A 19,460-nucleotide genomic window follows, 5' to 3' on the forward strand; every position below is an offset into this window, starting at 1 on the left:
CACATACTTTCTTTGAAACTTTCTAAGGGGTGGAAAGTTCAAGGATATTAGAGGAAGGTTTTTTACTCAGAGAGCGGTTGGTGCGTGGAATGCACTGCCTGAGTCAGTGGTGGAGGCAGATACACTAGTGAAGTTTAAGAGACTACTAGACAGATATATGGAGGAATTTAAGGTGGGGGGTTTTATGGGAGGCAGGGTTTGAGGGTCGGCACAACATTGTGGGCCGAAGGGCCTGTACTGTGCTGTACTATTCTATGTTCTATTACTGTGATTGCTGAAATAGTGTACTCAGTATTGATGAAAAGTACAGTTGTCTGTGTGTTATTTGTTTCAACTGATTTATGTTTGTCTATTTGTGTGACTTAGATGAGGATCAAGCCACATTTTATAAATAATTAATGCAGAAAACCAGGTAATTGCAAAGGATTCACAAACCTTTTCTTGCAACTGTATATCTCAAAGAAGAAGTATTCCAAAAGAAAGATAATGCAGCCATGGCTAACAAGAGAAGTCAAAACAAATATAAGCTGAAGGGAGGGTATATAATAGAGCAAAAATTAGTGGGAAGTTAGTGGATTGGGAAGCTTTTAAAAACCAACAGAATGCTACCAAAAAAAGTCATTAAGAGATGGAATAAGAAAGTAAGCTAGCCAATAATATTAAAGAGGATACCAAAAGTTTCTTCAGATACATAAAGTGTAAAAGAGAAGTGACTGTGGGTATTGGGCCACTGGTAAACTATGCAGGAGAGGTACAAATGGGGGACAACGAAATGGATAAACTGAATCAGTTTTTTGCATCAGTCTTCACTGTAGAAGAGCTAGCAGTATGGTGGAAGTTCCAGGGGTCATGAAGTGAGTGAAGTTACCACCGCTAGAAAAAAGGTTCTTGGGGAAACTGAAAGGTCTGAAGGTAGATAAGCTGCCTGGAACAGACGGTCTGCACCCCAAAATTCTGAAAGAAATGGCTGAAGAGATTGTGGAGGCATTAGTAATGATCTTTCAAGAATCATCAGATTCTGGAAAATTGCAAATGTCATTCCACTCCTCTAGAAAGGAGAGAGGCAGAAGAAAGGAACTTATAGGCCATTTAGTCTGATGTTAGTGGTTCAGAAGATGCTGGAGTCAAATTTTGAGGATGAGGTCTTGGAGTATGGAGGCATATGATAAAAGAAGGACTACAGGAAAGACTCTAGCATGGATAAAACAGTAGTTGATTGGCACGAGGCAAAGAGCGGGAATAAAGGAAGCCCTTTCTAGTAGGCTGGCGGTGACAAGTGATGTTCCACAGGGGTCTGTGTTAAGACCGATTCTTTTATGTTGTATGTCAATAATTTGAATGATGGAATTGATGGCTTTGTTGCAAAGTTTGCAGATAATGTGAATATAGGTGGAAGTGCCAGGGAGTTTTGAAAAAAATAGGGAGGCTACAGAAGGACTTGGACAGATTAGGAAGTGCCAGTCGCTTCCACAACTCCGGGATTCTCTCTCTGCCGCCTGTAACAGACCTGTACGCTTCTTTATCCTCTACTTGGATCCACCGTTTCAACCACCGGTTCTTTGACTTTCTCATGTTCTGCAAGGATCGGAAGATCGCCTGTCTACAGACCACAGAACCTGCTGGCTCCCAGCGCCAGCAGGCATGGATGCCTCCAGACCGCGATCCCTGCTGCTGACCTCAATGGCTCGAACAATCCAGAGCAGGCTCAAAACCCAGACTCCATTGCCATCAATGCAGGTTCCAATGACCTCGGACATTGCCAAAGTGCCGATTGTGCAACTTCCGACTCCGGCCTTGACCTCCAGGACAGGTCTTCATGTGCTGCTGCTGGAACTCCCATCTCTTCTTCCCCCACCACCACTCCACAACCCTGTCTCTCTCAGGTCCCACTGCCAGTTCCTGGGTCCTCGGAGACTCCATCTTCCTCTCACCCCATCATCCCTGAACACTCCAAACCTCCCTTCTCCTCAGACACAACCAGTCCACTTTCCCCCCTCCAATCCCGACTCTCCATGATGGGTTTTTACCATTCCTTCCGACTTTCCCCTCTCTGAGACAGAACATTCTGTCCTCAGTAAGAGCCTCACTTTTGTCCCCCTGCACTCACACTTCAGTGAGTTCCGTGCCCGCTGTGACGCTGAGCTCTTCCTCTGCCACCTCTGTCTCCAAGCCTATTACTTTGGCAAGGACTCCCTACCCTGCACTGATGACCCCCTTCTCCCATCTTCAACCTTCCTCCTCTGCCTGGACACCCCACCCCGGTCTGCCTGCTCTGGACCCTTTCATTGCCATCTGCTGACAAGACCTTAACTGTCTAGACTTTAACACTCCCCTCCTATTCCAACCTCACTCCTTCTGAATGCTCAGCTTTCCACTCCCTCAGCACTAATCCTCACCTGCATCAAACCTGCAGATAAGGGAGGTGCTGTAGCCGTCTGGCAAACTGACCTCTACCTTGCTGAGGCCGAGTGCCAACGCTCAGATTCCTCTTACTTACCCTCAAACAGGACCCCAGGCCATTGTCTCCCATACCATCACCAACCTTATTGACTCTTTCTCTGCCACCAACCTCATAATTCTCACAACCTGCACTTCCCGTTTCTACCCCCTACCCAAAATCCACAAACCTACTCGTCCAGGTAGACCCATTGTTACAATTTGTGTCTGCCCCACCGAACTCAAATCTGCATACCTCAACTCTGTTTCGTCCCCGCGATTCAGTCCCTTTCTACCTACATCTGTGACACCCCACACACTCTTGATCTTTTCAAGGATTTCAGGTTCCCTGGCCTCCATCATCTTACTTTCACTATGGATGTCCAGTCCCTATACACCTCCATCCCCCACCAGGAAGGCCTCAAAATTCTCTGTTTCTTTCTGGAGACCAGACCCAACCAGTTCCCCTCCACCACCACTCTCCTCCACCTAGCAGAACTTACTCTCACTCAAAATAATTTCTCATTTGGGTCCTCCCACTTCCTTCAAACAAAAGGGGTAGCCATGGGCACTTGCATGGGTCCCAGATATGCCTGCCTGTTTGTTGGCTATGTGGAACAGTCTATGTTCCAAGCCTACACTGATGACCGTCCTGCACTTTTCCTACGCTACATCGATGACTACATTGGTGCTGCTTCCTGCATCCGTGCCGAACTCATCGATTTGATCGACTTTGCCTCCACCTTCCACCCTGCCCTCAAATTCACCTAGTCCATTTCCAACACTCCCCTTACCTTTCTTGATCTCACTGTCTCTATCTCTGGGGACAACTTATCCACTGATGTCTATTATAAACCAACAGACTCTCACAGCTACCTGGACTTTACCTCATCCTACCCTGCTACTTTTTAAAAACGCCATCCCCTTCTCTCAATTCCTCTGCCGTATCTGCTCTCAGGACGAGGCTTTTCATTCTAGAACAAGATGTACTTCTTTTTCAAAGAAAGTGACTTCCCTTCCTCCACCATCAATGCTGCCCTCAGCTGCATCTCTTTCATTTCACACATGTCTGCTCTTGCCCCATGCTCCCACCACACTACCATGGATAGGATTCCTCTTGTCCTCACCTCCGTGTTCAGCACATAATTCTCCGAAACTTCTGCCACCTCCAACTGGATCCCACCACTAAACACTTCTTTCCCTTCCCCACTGATCTCCCTCCTGACACTTACCCTTGCAAGGGGAACAAGTGCTACACCTGCCCCTACACCTCCTCCCTCACTACCATTCAGGGCCCCAAACAGTCCTTCCAGGTGAGGCGACACTTCAGCTGTGAGTCTATTGGGATCATATACTGTGTTCAGTGCTCCTGGTGTGGCCCCTTGTATATTGGTGAGACCCGATGTAGATTGGGAGACTTCGCCAAGCATCTACACTGCGTCCACCAGAACAAGCAGGATCTCCCTTTTTAATTCCACCCTCCCCCAACCTCTTCACCATTTTCCATCCCCTTGTCCCTCTCATGTCATCTGCTTGCCCGCCCAGCACCTCCCTCTGATGCTCCTCCCCAACACACTTTTTTAATTTCTTTCTTCCATGACCTTCTGTCTCTTTTGCCAATCAGTTCCCTAGCTCTTTGCTTCATCCCTCCCTCTCCAAGTTTCACCTATCGCCTGGCCTTTCTCTCTCCCCTCCCCCCCACCTTCAAACCTACTTCAGCTTTTTTTTCTCTAGTCCTGCCGAAGGGTTTCTGCTCGAAATGTCGACTGTACTTGTTAACCATGGATGCTGCCTGGCCTGCTGAGCTCCTCCAGCATTTTGTGTGTGTTAGACAGATTAGGAGAATGGGCAAAGAAGTGGCAGGTGGAGTACGGTGTCAGGAAGTGTATGGTTATGCACTTTGATAGAAGAAATGAAAGGGAAAACTGAGGTAAAAAGGAACTTGGGAGTCCTTGTGCAAGATTCCCTAAAGGTTGAGTCTGTGGTGAGGAAGTCAAATCCATTCATTTCAAGAGGACTAGAATATAAAAGCAAGGATGTAATGTTGAAACTTTATAAAACACTGGTGAGGCCTCACTTGGAGTATTGCGAGCAATTTTGGGCCCTTTATCTTCGAAAGGATGTGCTGAAACTGCAGAGGGTTCAAAAGAGGTTCACAAAAATGATTCCAGGATTGAAAAGCTTGTCATATGAAGAGTGTTTGATGGCTCTGAGCCTGTATTCACTTGATTTCAGAAGAATGAGGGGTGAAAGGCCTTGACAGAGTGGATGTGGAGAGGATGTTTCTTGCTGTGGAGAGTCTAAGACCTGAGGACACAGCCCCAGAATAGAGGGGTGTCCTTTTGGAACGAAGATGAGGTGGAATTTCTTTAGCCAGAGGGTGGTGAATCAATGGAATTCATTGCCACTGGCTGTAGTGGAGACCAGGTCTTTATGTCTGTTCAAGGCAGATGTTGATTGATTGGTCAAGGCATGATGGGTTATGGATGGGAGGAAGGCAGGAGACTGGGGCTAAGAGGAAAATTGGATCAGCCAAGATGAAATGGCGGAGCAGACTTGTTGGGCCAAATGACTTAATTCTGTTCCCATATCTTAGAAAAGCTAATAGCTTCACGTCTATTTTTCCTTCTGATTGCCTGCTTTGACTTGCAGATTAACATTCATTTAGTGAATGATCTGAAACGTATAGATTTTGAGTTGATTAACTCTTGTAAAATATTGCCTAATTACTAATTGAAGGCCATTGATCTATTTTAAATGGAGGAATTATATCCATCTATTTTTAGGAGGTAATGAGGATCCTGAACAACCAAATTCAAGAAATGAGAAGTACTTGCAGTCAGAAATCTGAAACTGTTTCTGCCTTGACTCAAGAACTGGAGGACATCAAAGTGAGTAATATAGTACAGACAATAGCTGATTCTGTTGGTTGTTTTGCCTTGGCAGTAAATCTGGAGTTTAATTTTTCTGGCATTCAACAACTTTAACAGAATGCCTTCATGTTCAACAACTTATCATAAAGATGCTATTATCACAGCACATTGATTGTGAACCTTAGTTTTGGTTGTGCTCTCCGATAATTGAAATGAATAGGGAAGGTGAGTGCTCCCCCACAAGAGGATTAAAGATGTCACACACGTGCTACATATTTGGGTTTTGTTAATTTGAACACCAACCTGGAAAGGGATATGGAGAGAAATTTATGGTAGTTGTTTACAATTCCAAAAAGCCTGCTGGATCTATATCTGTGTCAGCTTTTCAATCCAAATATTCTGTTTTTCCTTGTCCTTTCACAATGGCTGATTTTATCCAGTTCCCTTTCCAGTTACTATCTTCATTTGTCACTAAAAACAGATTGCTGTTCGCTACCCAGTATGTGGATTCAGATAAATTCCAATTTCATTCATAATGATTTTGGTTTCTTTACTTCAGTGGACTTGTCTCTTTGCCTTATTTTTACTGATCTTTTGCTGCTTTCAATCTCCAATTAGATACTCTCTTGATGTCTCTTAAGAAGACGATCTTTTTTGTAGGCGTTTGATATTTGAAATGTAATGAATCTTTGCTACTCCCTTTCTAAGTGGGATTGATTTTAGTACTGTGCAAACAATTCAGATTTTGAGTTCAATCACTCATGAAGGCTGATTTATACTTGTGTATCAAATCGACGCCGTAGGTTCGGCGTCGCCGCGGACCCTACGCAGAGCCTACACGGATCCCTACACCGTAGTCTGATGTGCACCTCTCCCAAAATGTAACTAGGTGTTGCAGCAACACAGACCGCAACAACTGTAATTGGTCTGCCTGGTAGCATCGCATTTCCTCCTACGCTGCAATAGCTTCCCATTGGCCGACTGAAGGGCAGGGAAGGAACGCTGGCTGCAATGCTTTCCATAAAGCTTTACAGACCTCCGAAATTATGGAGGACACGTTTCACTTTTATGAAAAAAGACGCTCGTTTTAAACTTGTTTACCCCGAAAAGACTACCATGACAGTGAAGCCCTGCGCGGGCAGGTGTGTGCACATGCACGACGTGCCTGAATTGCAGAGTGACGCAGACACACCAACGCACAAGTATAAATGCTCACAACACGCGTAGGCCACTTGCGTAGGTTACAGCATCGAGTTGACACACAAGTATAAATCAGCCTTGAGTTGCAAAGTTTATTTGGTAAATTTGGTTTCTCTTGCTGTCACTGGGGAAGAAGGTTTCTGTGAAACTAGTCTGATTGCTGGTTTAAAAATGCAGAATATTGTTGGTCATAGAACCATTGAAAAGTACACACAAAAACAGGCTTTTTGGCCCATATGGACTATGGGATTTGGACAATGGCCCGATTTGGACTATGGGATTAATGGATTTTTGCCTAAGTTTGCCGATGGTACAAAGATAGGTGGAGGAGCAGGTAGTGTTGAGGAAACAGAGAGTCTGCAGAGAGACTTGGATAGTTTAGGGGAATGGGCAAATGAAATACAATGTTGGAAAGTGTATGGTCATGCACTTTGGTGGAAGAAATAAATGGGCAGACTATTATTTAGATGGGGTGAGAATTCAAAATGCAGAAATGTGATGCAAAGGGACTTGAATGTCCTTGTGCAAGATACCCTAAAGGTTAACCTCCAGGTTGAGTCAGTTGTGAAGAAGGCAAATGCAATGTTGGCATTCATTTTGTGACGAGAATACACACAAATTAAGATGTTTGCTGGCCTGGGCTTACACCAGTGGCATCAGCAGTTGGTCTGCCACCTGTCCTCAGGGGAGGGAGAGATAAGGAACAATGAACCAGCATTTGGAGGTGTTAATGAAGGAGCCATCAGTCTGGGTATTGTCAAGAGCGGCTCCCCCTTTGAACCCTGAACTGTTTGAAGTGATGGACAGGTGATACCCCAGCAGGGGGATAAAAAGGGACAGGTTCGCTAAGGCAGGACACACACGACACTTGAGGTAACGAGACCCTGGAAGCGGTGCGCCTGTCACGAGTCGGTGGGAAGTACCGGGCCTTAAACGCACAGGGTGGAAAGGTACGATCAGCGGGAACCCGGTGTGTGTCCACCCTCGCTTGGGTGCCGGGTTCACTGCAGAGGATCGACTGCATCTGGAGGAGGGGTCACAGTCGGTGACCTCAGGTGACATCACAAAGGACCCGCTCGAAAGCTGCTTGTGAGCAATATCGCCGGTCTGTGAGTGGAAGCCGTTTCTGAATGATCAGTCATTCTCGTTCTCTCTCTCCCTCCCCCCACATTGTCCATCGCCATGGCAACGATTACTGCGAACTGAACTAAATTGGACTGAACTTTGTGTCATTTTGAAATTGGTCATTTACCCCTAGACAACGATAGAGCTTGATTGATCCTGTTATCTTAATTCTGTGCACGTGTGTTTATCATTGCTGAACTGTTGCATTTATTATCCTTTCGATGACTGTGTTGCTTGTTCCTTTAATAAAACTTTCTTAGTTCTAGTAATCCAGACTCCAACTGAGTGATCCATTTCTGCTGGTTTGGCAACCCAGTTACGGGGTACGTAACAATTTCTAGAGGTATAGAATATAAGAGCAGGGATGTGATGTTGAGGCTCTATAAGGCACTCGTGAGACCACACTTGGAGTATTGTGTGCAGTTTTGGGCTCCTTATTTTAGGAAGTATATACTAATATTGGAGAGAGTTCAGAGAAGATTGACGAGCATGATTCCATGAATGAAAGCATTACTGTGTGAGGAACATCTGGCAGCTCTTGGGCTGTATTCCTTGGAGTTCAGGAGAATGAGGGGGGATCTCATTGAAACATTCTGAATGTTAAAAGGTCTGCAGATTAGATATGGCAAAGTTATTTCCCATGATAGGGGAGTCTAAGACAAGAGGGCATGACTTTAGGATTGAAGGATGTCCATTTAGAACTGAGATGTGGAGAAATTACTTTAGTCAGAGGGTGATAAATTTGTGGAATTTGTTGCCACGAGCTGTTGGGTGCATTTCAGGCAGGGATAGATAGGTTCTTGATTAGCCAGGGCATCAAAGAGTATGGGGAGAAAGCAGGGGAGTGGGGATGGCTGGAAGAATTAGATCAACCCATGATTGAATGGCGGAGCAGACTCAATGGGCCAAATGGCCTACTCTGCTCCTATATCTTATGGTCTTATATAGTCTGTACCAAACCATTTAAACTGCCTGCATCAGGACCATACCCCTCCATACCACTACACCCATGTACCTATCCAAACTTCCCTCAAATGTTGAAATCAAGATTGCATGCACTGCTTATGCTGGTGGCTCATTCTGTACTGTCATGACCCTCTGAGTGAAGAAGTTTCCCCTCATGTTCCCCATAAAACTTCTCACCTTTCACCTTTAACTCATGACCTCTAGTGTAGTCCCACATAATCTTAGGAGAAAGAGCCTGCTTGAACTTGCCCCATCTATAGCCTTCATAATTTTGTATACCTCTATCAAATCTCCTCAGTCTTCCAAGTTCCAACGAATAACAAGGTAACCTATTCAAAATAACATCCCATTTCCTGTACTCAATTCTTTGATTTATGAACCAATGTGTCAAAAGCTTTCTTTATAACCCTACCAATCGATGATGCCATTTTCAATAAATTATGGATCTGTCTTCCCAGATCTCTTTGTTCTACCACACTCCTCAGTCCCCAAGTGTTCACTGTGTAAGGCCTACCCTGGTTGGTCCTACCAAAGTGCAACACCTCACACTTGTGTGCATTAACTTGCATCTGCCATTTTTTAGTCCGTTTTTTCAGCTGGTCTAGATCTCGCTGCAAGTCTTCCTTGCTGTCCACTACACCCTCAATCTTGGTGACATTCACAAATTTCCTGATCCTGTTAACCACATTATCATCCAGATTATTGATATACTGTAGATGACAAAAACAACAGGCCCTGCACTGACCCCTGCTGCATACCACTAGTCACAGGCCTCCAGTCAGAGGGGCAATCATTTACTACCACTCTCTGGCTTTGTGGGAGATGCCAATTCTAATCCAATGTACTACCTCATCAGGGAAGGCTGGGACGGTGTTCTGAGTTGGATGATCAGCCATGATCATAATAAATGGCGGTGCAGGCTCGAAGGGCCGAATGGCCTACTCCTGCACCTATTTTCTATGTTTCTATGAATGCTGAGTAACTAAACCTTTTTGACCAACCTCCCAAGTGGGACCTTACTAACTCTGGTTAGGCCACACTTGGAGTACTGTGTCCAGTTCTGGTCACCTCACTATAGGAAGGATGTGGAAGCATTGGAAAGGGTACAGGAGATTTACCAGGATGCTGCCTGGTTTAGAGAGTATGGATTATGATCAGAGATTAAGGGAGCTAGGGCTTTACTCTTCGGAGAGAAGGAGGATGAGAGGAGACATGATAGAGGTATACAAGATATTAAGAGAAATAGATGGAGTGGATAGCCAGCGCCTCTTCCCCAGGGCACCACTGCTCAATACAAGAGGACATACCTTTAAGGTAAGGGGTGGGAAGTTCAAGGGGGATATTAGAGGAAGGTTTTTTACTCAGAGAGTGGTTGATGCGTGGAATGCACTGCCTCAGTCAGTGGTGGAGGCAGATACACTAGTGAAGTTTAAGAGACTACTAGACAGGTATATGGAGAAATTTAAGGTGGGGGGTTATGTGGAAGGCAGGGTTTGAGGTTTGGCACAACATCGTGGGCCGAAGGGCCTGTACTGTGCTGTACTATTCTATATTCTATGTTCTAAAGTTTATATAGACAGCATCCATTGTCTTCCCTTCATCGACTTTCTTGGTAACTTCCTTGACCTATCATGCAGGAAGCCATGCTGATTATCCCTGATCAGTCTGTCTATCCAAATGCTCATGTATCCAGTCCCTTAGAATACCTTCCCATAACTTTCCTGCTACTGAAGTCAGGCTCACAAGCCAATAATTTCCTGGTTTATTTTTAGAGTCTTGAACAGCAAACAACATTACTCCAATCATCTGGTACTTTTCTTGTCTATAAGGATTTCTTAAATATCTCTGCTAGGGTCCTGACAATTTTTGCACGTGCCTTCCGCAGAGTCTGAGCCAACACCTTATCATGCCCTGGGGATCTGTCCGCTGTAATTTCCTTCAATACAGCAAACACCATTTCCTCTGTAATCCGTATAGTCCATAAAGTTGATGCTGTTTTGCCTTACTTCTCTAGACTCTGTCTCCTGAGTAAATACAGATGCAAAAAGTGCACTTATGATCTTCCCCACCTCTTTCTGGCTCCACGCATGAATTTCCATTGTGATCATCCAGAGGACTAATTTTGTCTCTTGAAATCCTTTTGCTCAAAAAATTCCTGTTCAATCCCTTGGGATTCCCTTCATCTTGTCTTGTAACACAAATTCATGCCTTATTTTAGCCGTCCTGATTTCTTTCTTCTCTTGCATTTATTATACTCCCTAAACACCTCATTTGTTCCTACCTACCTGCCTATACCTGCAATGCACCTTTTTTTCCTCCTCTTAACCAGAGCCTCAATATCCCTTGAAAACAAAGGTTCCTTATAGCTGTTACCTTTACCTCTTATTCTGACTAGCAGGTACAGCTTTGTACTCTCAAAATTTCACTTTTGAAGACCTCTCACTTACCAAGTACACTTTTGTGTACTTGTCCCGAACCACAGTTGTGAGATCCTTTCTGATGCTATCAAAATTGGTCTTTCTCCCATTTAGAATCTCAATCCATGGACCAAACCTATCTTTTTTTCATATTTACTTAGGAAACTAAAGGCATTGTCATCACTGGATGCGAAGTGTTCACTGACACAAACTTCTATCACCTGCTCAATCTCATTCCTTAATAGCAGATCAAGCATCATATCCTCTCTCATTGGGACTTCTATGTACTAAGAAAACATTCCTGAACACATTTGAAAAACTCTGTCCCATTTGTTCCTCTAAATCCCTCTGACTGTTGGGTGGTCTGTAATATAGCCCCATTAACATTATCATGCCTTTCTTATGGGTGCAACTGAGTTGTAACACCTCACTAGGCAAATTCTCCAGTCTGTCCTGACAGAGCAGTGCTGTGACATTTTCCCTGACTAGTAATGTCACCCCCCCTTTAATCCTTCCCATTCTCATGTCTAAAACAATAGAACCCCAAAATGTTGAGCTGCAAGTCCATTCCTTCCTGCAACCAAGTCTCTCGAATACTTATACTTTATACTTTATTGTCGCCAAACAATTGATACTAGAACGTACAATCATCACAGCGATATTTGATTCTGCGCTTCCCACTCCCTGGATTACAAATATTAAATATTAAAAGTATTTAAAATAGTAAAAATTAGTAAATATTAAAAAGTTAAGTTATAAATCATAAATAGAAAAATGGAAAGTAAGGTATTGCAAAAAAACCGAGAGGCAGCTCTGGATATTTGGAGGGTATGGCCCAGATCCGGGTCAGGATCCGTTCAGCAGTCTTATCACAGTTGGAAAGAAACTGTTCCCAAATCTGGCCATATGAGTCTTCAAGCTCCTGAACCTTCTCCCGGAGGGAAGAGGGACAAAAAGTCTGTTGGCTGGGTGGGTCGTGTCCTTGATTATCCTGGCAGCACTGCTCCGCCAGCGTGCGGTGTAAAGTGAGTCCACAGATGGAAGATTGGTTTGTGTGATGTGCTGCGCCGTGTTCACAATTTTCTGCAGCTTCTTTCAGTCTTGGACAGGACAACTTCCATACCAGGTCGTGATGCACCCTAGAAGAATGCTTTCTACGGTGCATCCATAAAAATTAGTGAGGGTTTTAGGGCACAGGCCAAATTTCTTTAGTTTTCTCAGGAAGTAAAGGTGCTGGTGGGCCTTGGCAGTGAACTCTGCTTGGTTGGACCAAGTCAGGTCATTTGTGATATTGACCCCAAGGAACTTAAAAGCTTTTGACCTGTTCCACTTGCGCACCACCAATGTAAGTTGGGTCGTGCGGTCAGCTACTCCTTCTGAAGTCAACAGCCAATTCCTTCGTCTTGCTGACGTTGAGGGATAGGTTATTGTCTTCGCACCATGCCACCAGGTTCTTAATTTCCTCTCTGTACTCAAACTCATCATTACCTGAGATACGGCCTACAATTGTTGTGTCATCGGCAAACTTATATATTGAGTTTGATGGAAACTTGGCTACACAATCATGGGTGTACAGTGAGTACAGCAGGGGGCTGAGTACACAGTCTTGTGGGGCATCGGTGCTCAGAGTGATTGTAGAGGAGAGCTTGTCCCCTATTCTTACAGCCTGGGTCCTGTCTGTGAGGAAGTTGATGATCCAGCTGCAGATCTGAGTGCAAAGGCCCAGGTTCCGGAGCTTAGGAATCAGTTTATTTGGAATCATAGTATTAAAGGCAGAGCTGTAGTCAATGAAAAGGAGCCTTCTGTATGTGTCTTTATTCTCCAGGTGTTCTAAGGAGGAATGTAGGGCCAGAGAGATGGCATCTGCCATTGACCTATTGCTCCAGTAGGCAAATTGCAAAGCGTCGAGGTTGACCGGTAGGCTGTGGTTGATGTGTGCCATAACCAATCTCTTGAAGCACTTCATAGCAATTGATGTCAGAGCCACAGGTCGATAGTCATTCAAGGCATGCCACCTTGATCTTCTTCGGCACTGGGATTATCGTTGCCTTCTTAAAACACAAGGGGATCTTAGACTGAAGCAAGGAGCAGTTGAAGATGTCAGCAAACACTCCAGCTCGCTCCCTTGCACAGACCCAGAGAACCCATCCTGGGACGCCATCTGGGCCCGTCGCCTTCCTTGGATTTACCTTAGGAAGGCCCTTCTAACGTCCTCCTCGGTGATGATGAATCTCGATGCCACCAGGTCCAGTTCATCCGGGGGGAGCAGGACGCTCCTCTTCTGTTCGAATCTTGCATAGAATACGTTAAGTTCGTCAGGAAGAGAAGCGCCACAGTTATTGATATTCCCAGCCTTTTCTTTGTGCCCAGTGATCTCATTTAGACCCTGCCATAGTCTACCGGCATCCCTCTGGTTAGCCTGGGCTTCCAACTTGGCTCGATATTGCCTCTTGGCGCCCTTAGTGGCTTTCCGGAGTTCACGCCTGGATTCTGTGTAGCGACTGGTATCCCCGGACCTAAAAGCCGCAGCTCTAGCCTTCAAAAGGGACTTGACCTCATAATTCATCCAAGGTTTCCATTTTTTTTCTTTATGGCTGCAATATCATAATTCCAGATGTTGATCCATGCCCTGAGCTCATTTGCCTTTCCTATGTAAACTTAAAGCACACGGTATTGTGGGTAAGGTATTGATGTGGATAGAGAATTGGTTAGCAGACAGGAAGCAAAGAGTGGGAATGGCACTACCTGCCATTCCTTTCAGAATGGAAGGCAGTGACTAGTGGGGTACCGCAAGGCTCAGTGCTGGGACCCCAGTTGTTTACAATATATATTAATGACTTGGATGAGGGAATTAAATGCAGCATCTCCGAGTTTGCGGATGACACGAAGCTGCGCGGCAGTGTCAGCTGTGAGGAGGATGCAGGGTGACTTGGATAGGTTGGGTGAGTGGGCAAATTCATGGCAGATGCAATTTAATGTGGATAAATGTGAAGTTATCCACTTTGGTGGCAAAAACAGGAAAACAGATTATTATCTGAATGGTGGCCGATTAGGAAAAAGGGAGGTGCAACGAGACCTGGGTGTCATTATACCCCAGTCGTTGAAAGTGGGCATGCAGATACAGCAGGCGGTGAAAAAGGCGAATGGTATGCTGGCATTTATAGCAAGAGGATTTGAGTACAGGAGCAGGGAGGTACTACTGCAGTTGTACAAGGCCTTGGTGAGACCACACCTGGAGTATTGTGTGCAGTTTTGGTCCTCTAATCTGAGGAAAGACATCCTTGCCATAGAGGGAGTACAAAGAAGGTTCACCAGATTGATTTCTGGGATGGCAGGACTTTCATATGATGAAAGATTGGATGAACTAGGCTTATACTCGTTGGAATTTAGAAGATTGAGGGGGGATCTGATTGAAACGTATAAAATCCTAAAGGGATTGGACAGGCTAGATGCAGGAAGATTGTTCCCGATGTTGGGGAAGTCCAGAACGAGGGGTCACAGTTTGAGGATAAAGGGGAAGCCTTTTAGGACCGAGATTAGGAAAAGCTTCTTCACACAGAGAGTGGTGAATCTGTGGAATTCTCTGCCACAGGAAGCAGTTGAGGCCAGTTCATTGGCTATATTTAAGAGGGAGTTAGATATGGCCCTTGTGGCTAAAGGGATCGGGGGTAAGGAGGGAAGGCTGGTGCAGGGTTCTGAGTTGGATGATCAGCCATGATCATACTGAATGGCGGTGCAGGCTCGAAGGGCTGAATGGCCTACTCCTGCACCTATTTTCTATGTTTCTAAATACTTGCATTGAATATACACAGCTCAGATCATTAGTCACACCATGCTCAACCTTCTTTTCTCCACTATGTGTTCCGACACTCTGGATCACTTTCTGGTTGCATCGTATCACCATCCTGTAAGGTTAACTTTTACTGTCCACCCCTCATACAAAGTTACATAAATTTATTCCCACCAATTACTCAATTGTCCATATTCACTGCCCAAAGAATTATAGTAAGAAAGCAAATTAAATATATTTCTGCTTCATTTTATTAGACAAGCGTTAACTCAAAAGTGCTTGTGTTTAATGTGTCTACTGAACAGTAGAATCCTTTTATTTCTGGACATTGTATTCTGATGTACTTTTGAAATTATTGAATCTTTTCAGCACAGAAGGATGTCATTTGGCTAATTAAGGCTGTCTGCTCCTTGAAGAACTATATTTGTACACTTTCTTGCTCATCCCATTCTTTGCAAATTAATTCCCTATCTGATTTTGTTTGAAAAGTTGATTGTTTCAACTACTATCATGGCAGTGAGTTCAATTCATAACCACATGTACAGTCAAGAAATCTTCCCCTACCTCTCCCCACTTCTTCTCTGGCACTATTTTAATCTCCTCACTTTGAAGCTGAGAACTTTATCTCAGCTAAGTATGGTATGACTATCGTGGCACATTAGTGTGTGTATATAAGTAACTTTGCTACTGTTCTTTCAGTTGAAGTACAGTGCTGCTGTGGCTGCTAAGGAGGAACATAACACCATAATTGAAAAAAAGGAGCAAGAAATTAAGGAAATGAGAGAGACCGTGGAAAGAATGAAAAATTCCTGTAAAGTTGAGGTAAATGTTAGATTCTACCCTTTAAGATTTAACTTCATATCATTGAAATGCACACTGAGGGCTGAACATTTATGATGACTCTTTTTACCATGAGCTTAATATTAACTTTTTGAAGAAAGTGCTTCTGCTTTAGCTTGGTGAACTACTGACATTTTTATAAAGCTACTTGAGTTCCCAGACTCCAATATGCATGAGCACTTTCTATGTTTCAGTCTTCGGGTACCTTGATTATTAAATTCTGCTGTTGCACATATTGGTCGATTGCTCTAATTATTTGTTTCAAGATTTCATTTGGCATTTTCCATATGAAAATGTGAATTTCATTTTTTTTAAAAAGTACTTTTCAAAGTGCATGTCTTAGCTTCAACTATTTGTTGTTTCTCAAGTTACTTAAAATCAATCAGCCTTGTAACCTTCATTTTATTACTTGATTGAGGTAATAGAGACTGTTGTGATATCTGAGTGATACAAGGAAAAATTTGCAGTTAATACTGCATTTTGGCCATTACAGTAATGGAAATTAGCCCTAACAGAATTCACTAATCATCACCCAAAAACTTCAGATGCAGGATAAAATTCACTCTGATTTTGTGTGTGTGTAAGCACGCACATATGTTTGGGGGTAAGAGTAAAAACTCTTTGTCCCAACTTGTCTTGACATATATGCTGATGACAAGTTACACTAAGTTGTAAGTATGGACAACCTTTTTAAAAGTGCAATCTCCATTTCTTTCTCCCATCCCCCCACATGAGCATCACCTGTAAAGTGAAACTCGAGGGCATACTGATCTCCTTTCCTAGGAAAAGATTTTGTATATTTTTTTAAGCCTGTAAAATATGGCTGGTTTTGATGAAATGGGTTGAAAATTGAGTTGAAGGGCAAATTGAGTTAAAGCAGGGGTCCCCTTTTACACTGCGGACCGGTTTAATATTGACAATATTCTTGCGGACTGGCCGATCAGGGTGGGGGGAGGGGAGGGAGGGGGTGTTAATCGCGACCGGAATACAGGTGAAACTATAAGTCACTTATAATACACTCAATTTCATTTCTAAAAGGGTTTATCTAACAAATTTAATATAGTCATAGTCATACTTTATTAATCCCGAGGGAAATTGGTTTTCATTACAGTTGCTTCATAAATAATAAATAGTAATAGAACCATAAATAGTTAAATAGTAATATGTAAATTATGCCAGTAAATTATAAAATAAGTCCAGGACCAGCCTATTGGCTCAGGATGTCTGACCCTCCAAGGGAGGAGTTGTAAAGTTTGATGGCCACAGGCAGGAATGACTTCCTATGACGCTCAGTGCTGCATCTCAGTGGAATGAATCTCTGGCTGAATGTACTCCTGTGCCCACCCAGTACATTATGTAGTGGATGGGAGACATTGACCAAGATGGCATACAACTTAGACAGCATCCTCTTTTCAGATGCCACCGTGAGAGAGTCCAGCTCCATCCCCACAACATCGCTGGCCTTACGAATGAGTTTGTTGATTCTGTTGGTGTCTGCCACCCTCAGCCTGCTGCCCCAGCACACAACAGCAAACATGATAGCACTGGCCACCACAGACTCGTAGAACATCCTCAGCATCGTCCGGCAGATGTTAAAGGACCTCAGTCTCCTCAGGAAATAGAGACGGCTCTGACCCTTCTTGTAGACAGCCTCAGTGTTCTTTGACCAGTCCCGTTTATTGTCAATTTGTATCCCCAGCTATTTGTAATCCTCCACCATGTCCACACTGACCGCCTGGATGGAAACAGGGGTCACCGGTACCTTAGCTCTCCTCAGGTCTACCACCAGCTCCTTAGTCTTTTTCACGTTAAACTGCAGATAATTCTGCTCACACCATGTGACAAAGCTTCCTACCGTAGCCCTGTACTCAGCCTCATCTCCCTTGCTGATGTATCCAACTATGGCAGAGTCATCAGAAAACTTCTGAAGATGACAAGACTCTGTGCAGTAGTTGAAGTCCGAGGTGTAAATGGTGAAGAGAAAGGGAGACAAGACAGTCCCCTGTGGAGCCCCGGTGCTGCTGATCACTCTGTCGGACACACAGCACATATTTTCCTCGTATGAACATATAAAATCATTTCAACACACCAATATCGCTGAATCAGTGGGAGCCCTGGGCTTGTTTCCCTGCAACAAGACGGTCCCATCGAGGGGTGATGGGAGACAGCGATACTCGAAGGGGGTTCCTTATGTCCAGTCTATTCCACAATTTAGTTTTCGTTGCATTCATTGCAGAAAATCCTGCTTTGCAAAGATATGATGTTGGAACTGGAAGCAACGTTTTCAGTGCTTTCGTGGCTATCTCAGGATATTCAGCCTTGACTTTGATCTGGAATACCGACAGAGATGTTATGTCAAACACACTTTTCAGCCCACTGTCATTTGCAAGCTCGAGGAGTTGATCTTCTTCCCGCACTGACATGGATGATTCACCGGGGACATTCACAAATGGGTCACGGACCCATTCCTTTGCATGTCTTGGGTCATTTGCGGTTGTGAAGTAACGCTCAAATTCTGTTGACAGTGAAGTTAGGTGATTGCGCACCAGCTGTGAGAAAGACAGTGCAGCCTCAGTCTCTCCCAAAATCCCAGCTAATGTTGGGAACATGTCAGATATACCCCTGTCCACTCGCCGTCCCCAGATTTCCAATTTGGCTTTGAAAGTAAACACTTTATCTGCCAACTTGAAGACAGTTGTCATTCTCCCCTGAAGTGACAAATTGAATTCATTGAGCAGGTTGGAGATGTCACACAGATAAGCGAGTTTTGCTATCCACTCCTCGTCACTGAAGTGTGCTGCCAGTGGTGACTTTTTTCCTGAAAGAAATCTCTGTAGCTGCTCACTTAACTCAAAACCCTGGCCAGGGCTCTCCCCCTTGGTAGCCACCTGACTTCAGTGTGTAAGAGAAGGCGTTTGTGCTCTGCATCCATTTCCTTGCAAAGCTGCTCAAACAGATGTGAGTTAAGGGCTTTTGCTTTGATGTGATTAATAACTTCAACAACGTCACTCAATATGCTGTTAAGATCAGGTGACATTTTTCGGCTAGCCAGCATTTCCCTGTGTATGACACAGTGTGCAGACTGGCATTCAGGAGCAACCTCTTTGACTCGGGTAGTAAAACCAGACAGCCATCCAGTCATAGCTGCAGCCCTGCCTGTGCATATTCCAACACAGAATGACCAGTCCAGGTTGCCTGACATGTAGTCATTCAAAGACTTGAATAGTTCTGCCCCAGTTGTGTTAGTTGGCAGCGGCAGTGCACACAACATATCCTCGTGCACTTCGTCTTGAAATACATATCGCACATAAACCAGCAGTATTGCCTTGTTGTTGACATCGGTAGACTCATCGACCTGGATAGCATAGCATGGTGACTCGTTAAGCCGTTTCAACAGCTGTGCTTCGATGTCCTCCGCTATGTCATCGATTCTCCTTGAAACTGTGGTAGCTGGAAGAGAAACCTGTGCCATCTTGTTAGCTGCAGCTTCTCCCAACAGTTCACAGCACATGTCCTTGGCAGCAGGCAGAATCAATTCTTCACCAACAGTGAAAGACTTCTTAGCCTTCGCAATAAGGCTAGCCACTAAGTACGGCGCTCTCAGAGCAGCAACATTTGTGGAGGTGGTGGCTCTCAGCACTTGCTTCTGTCCCGCTTGCTCACGTTTTTTCCACTCAAAAAACTCAACGGGTTTGACTTTAAGTGCAGGGTGCTTGGACAAGGTTCCGAAGCGGATTTGAGGGCTCATTGCTTCATTAGACAGCTTGTCTCCGCATATCACACACAGGAGGCTTGAAGCGTGCGAGTCACCGG

At 44.4% G+C, this 19,460-nt stretch overlaps 1 protein-coding gene across 1 annotated transcript in view; it reads left to right on the forward strand.

Moving 5' to 3' along the window:
* The window catches only part of kif15 (kinesin family member 15), a 186,375-nt gene that overhangs the window by 117,481 nt on the left and 49,434 nt on the right, over positions 1–19,460 (forward strand). Inside the window, exons 25-26 of the mRNA XM_072250391.1 lie at positions 5,223–5,327; positions 15,507–15,629. Coding sequence (XP_072106492.1) covers positions 5,223–5,327; positions 15,507–15,629 — 228 coding nt within the window. The remainder of the gene's footprint in view (positions 1–5,222; positions 5,328–15,506; positions 15,630–19,460) is intronic.

The sequence above is a fragment of the Mobula birostris genome, unplaced genomic scaffold (genome assembly GCF_030028105.1).
Source record: "Mobula birostris isolate sMobBir1 unplaced genomic scaffold, sMobBir1.hap1 scaffold_296, whole genome shotgun sequence".
NCBI lineage: Eukaryota > Metazoa > Chordata > Chondrichthyes > Myliobatiformes > Myliobatidae > Mobula > Mobula birostris.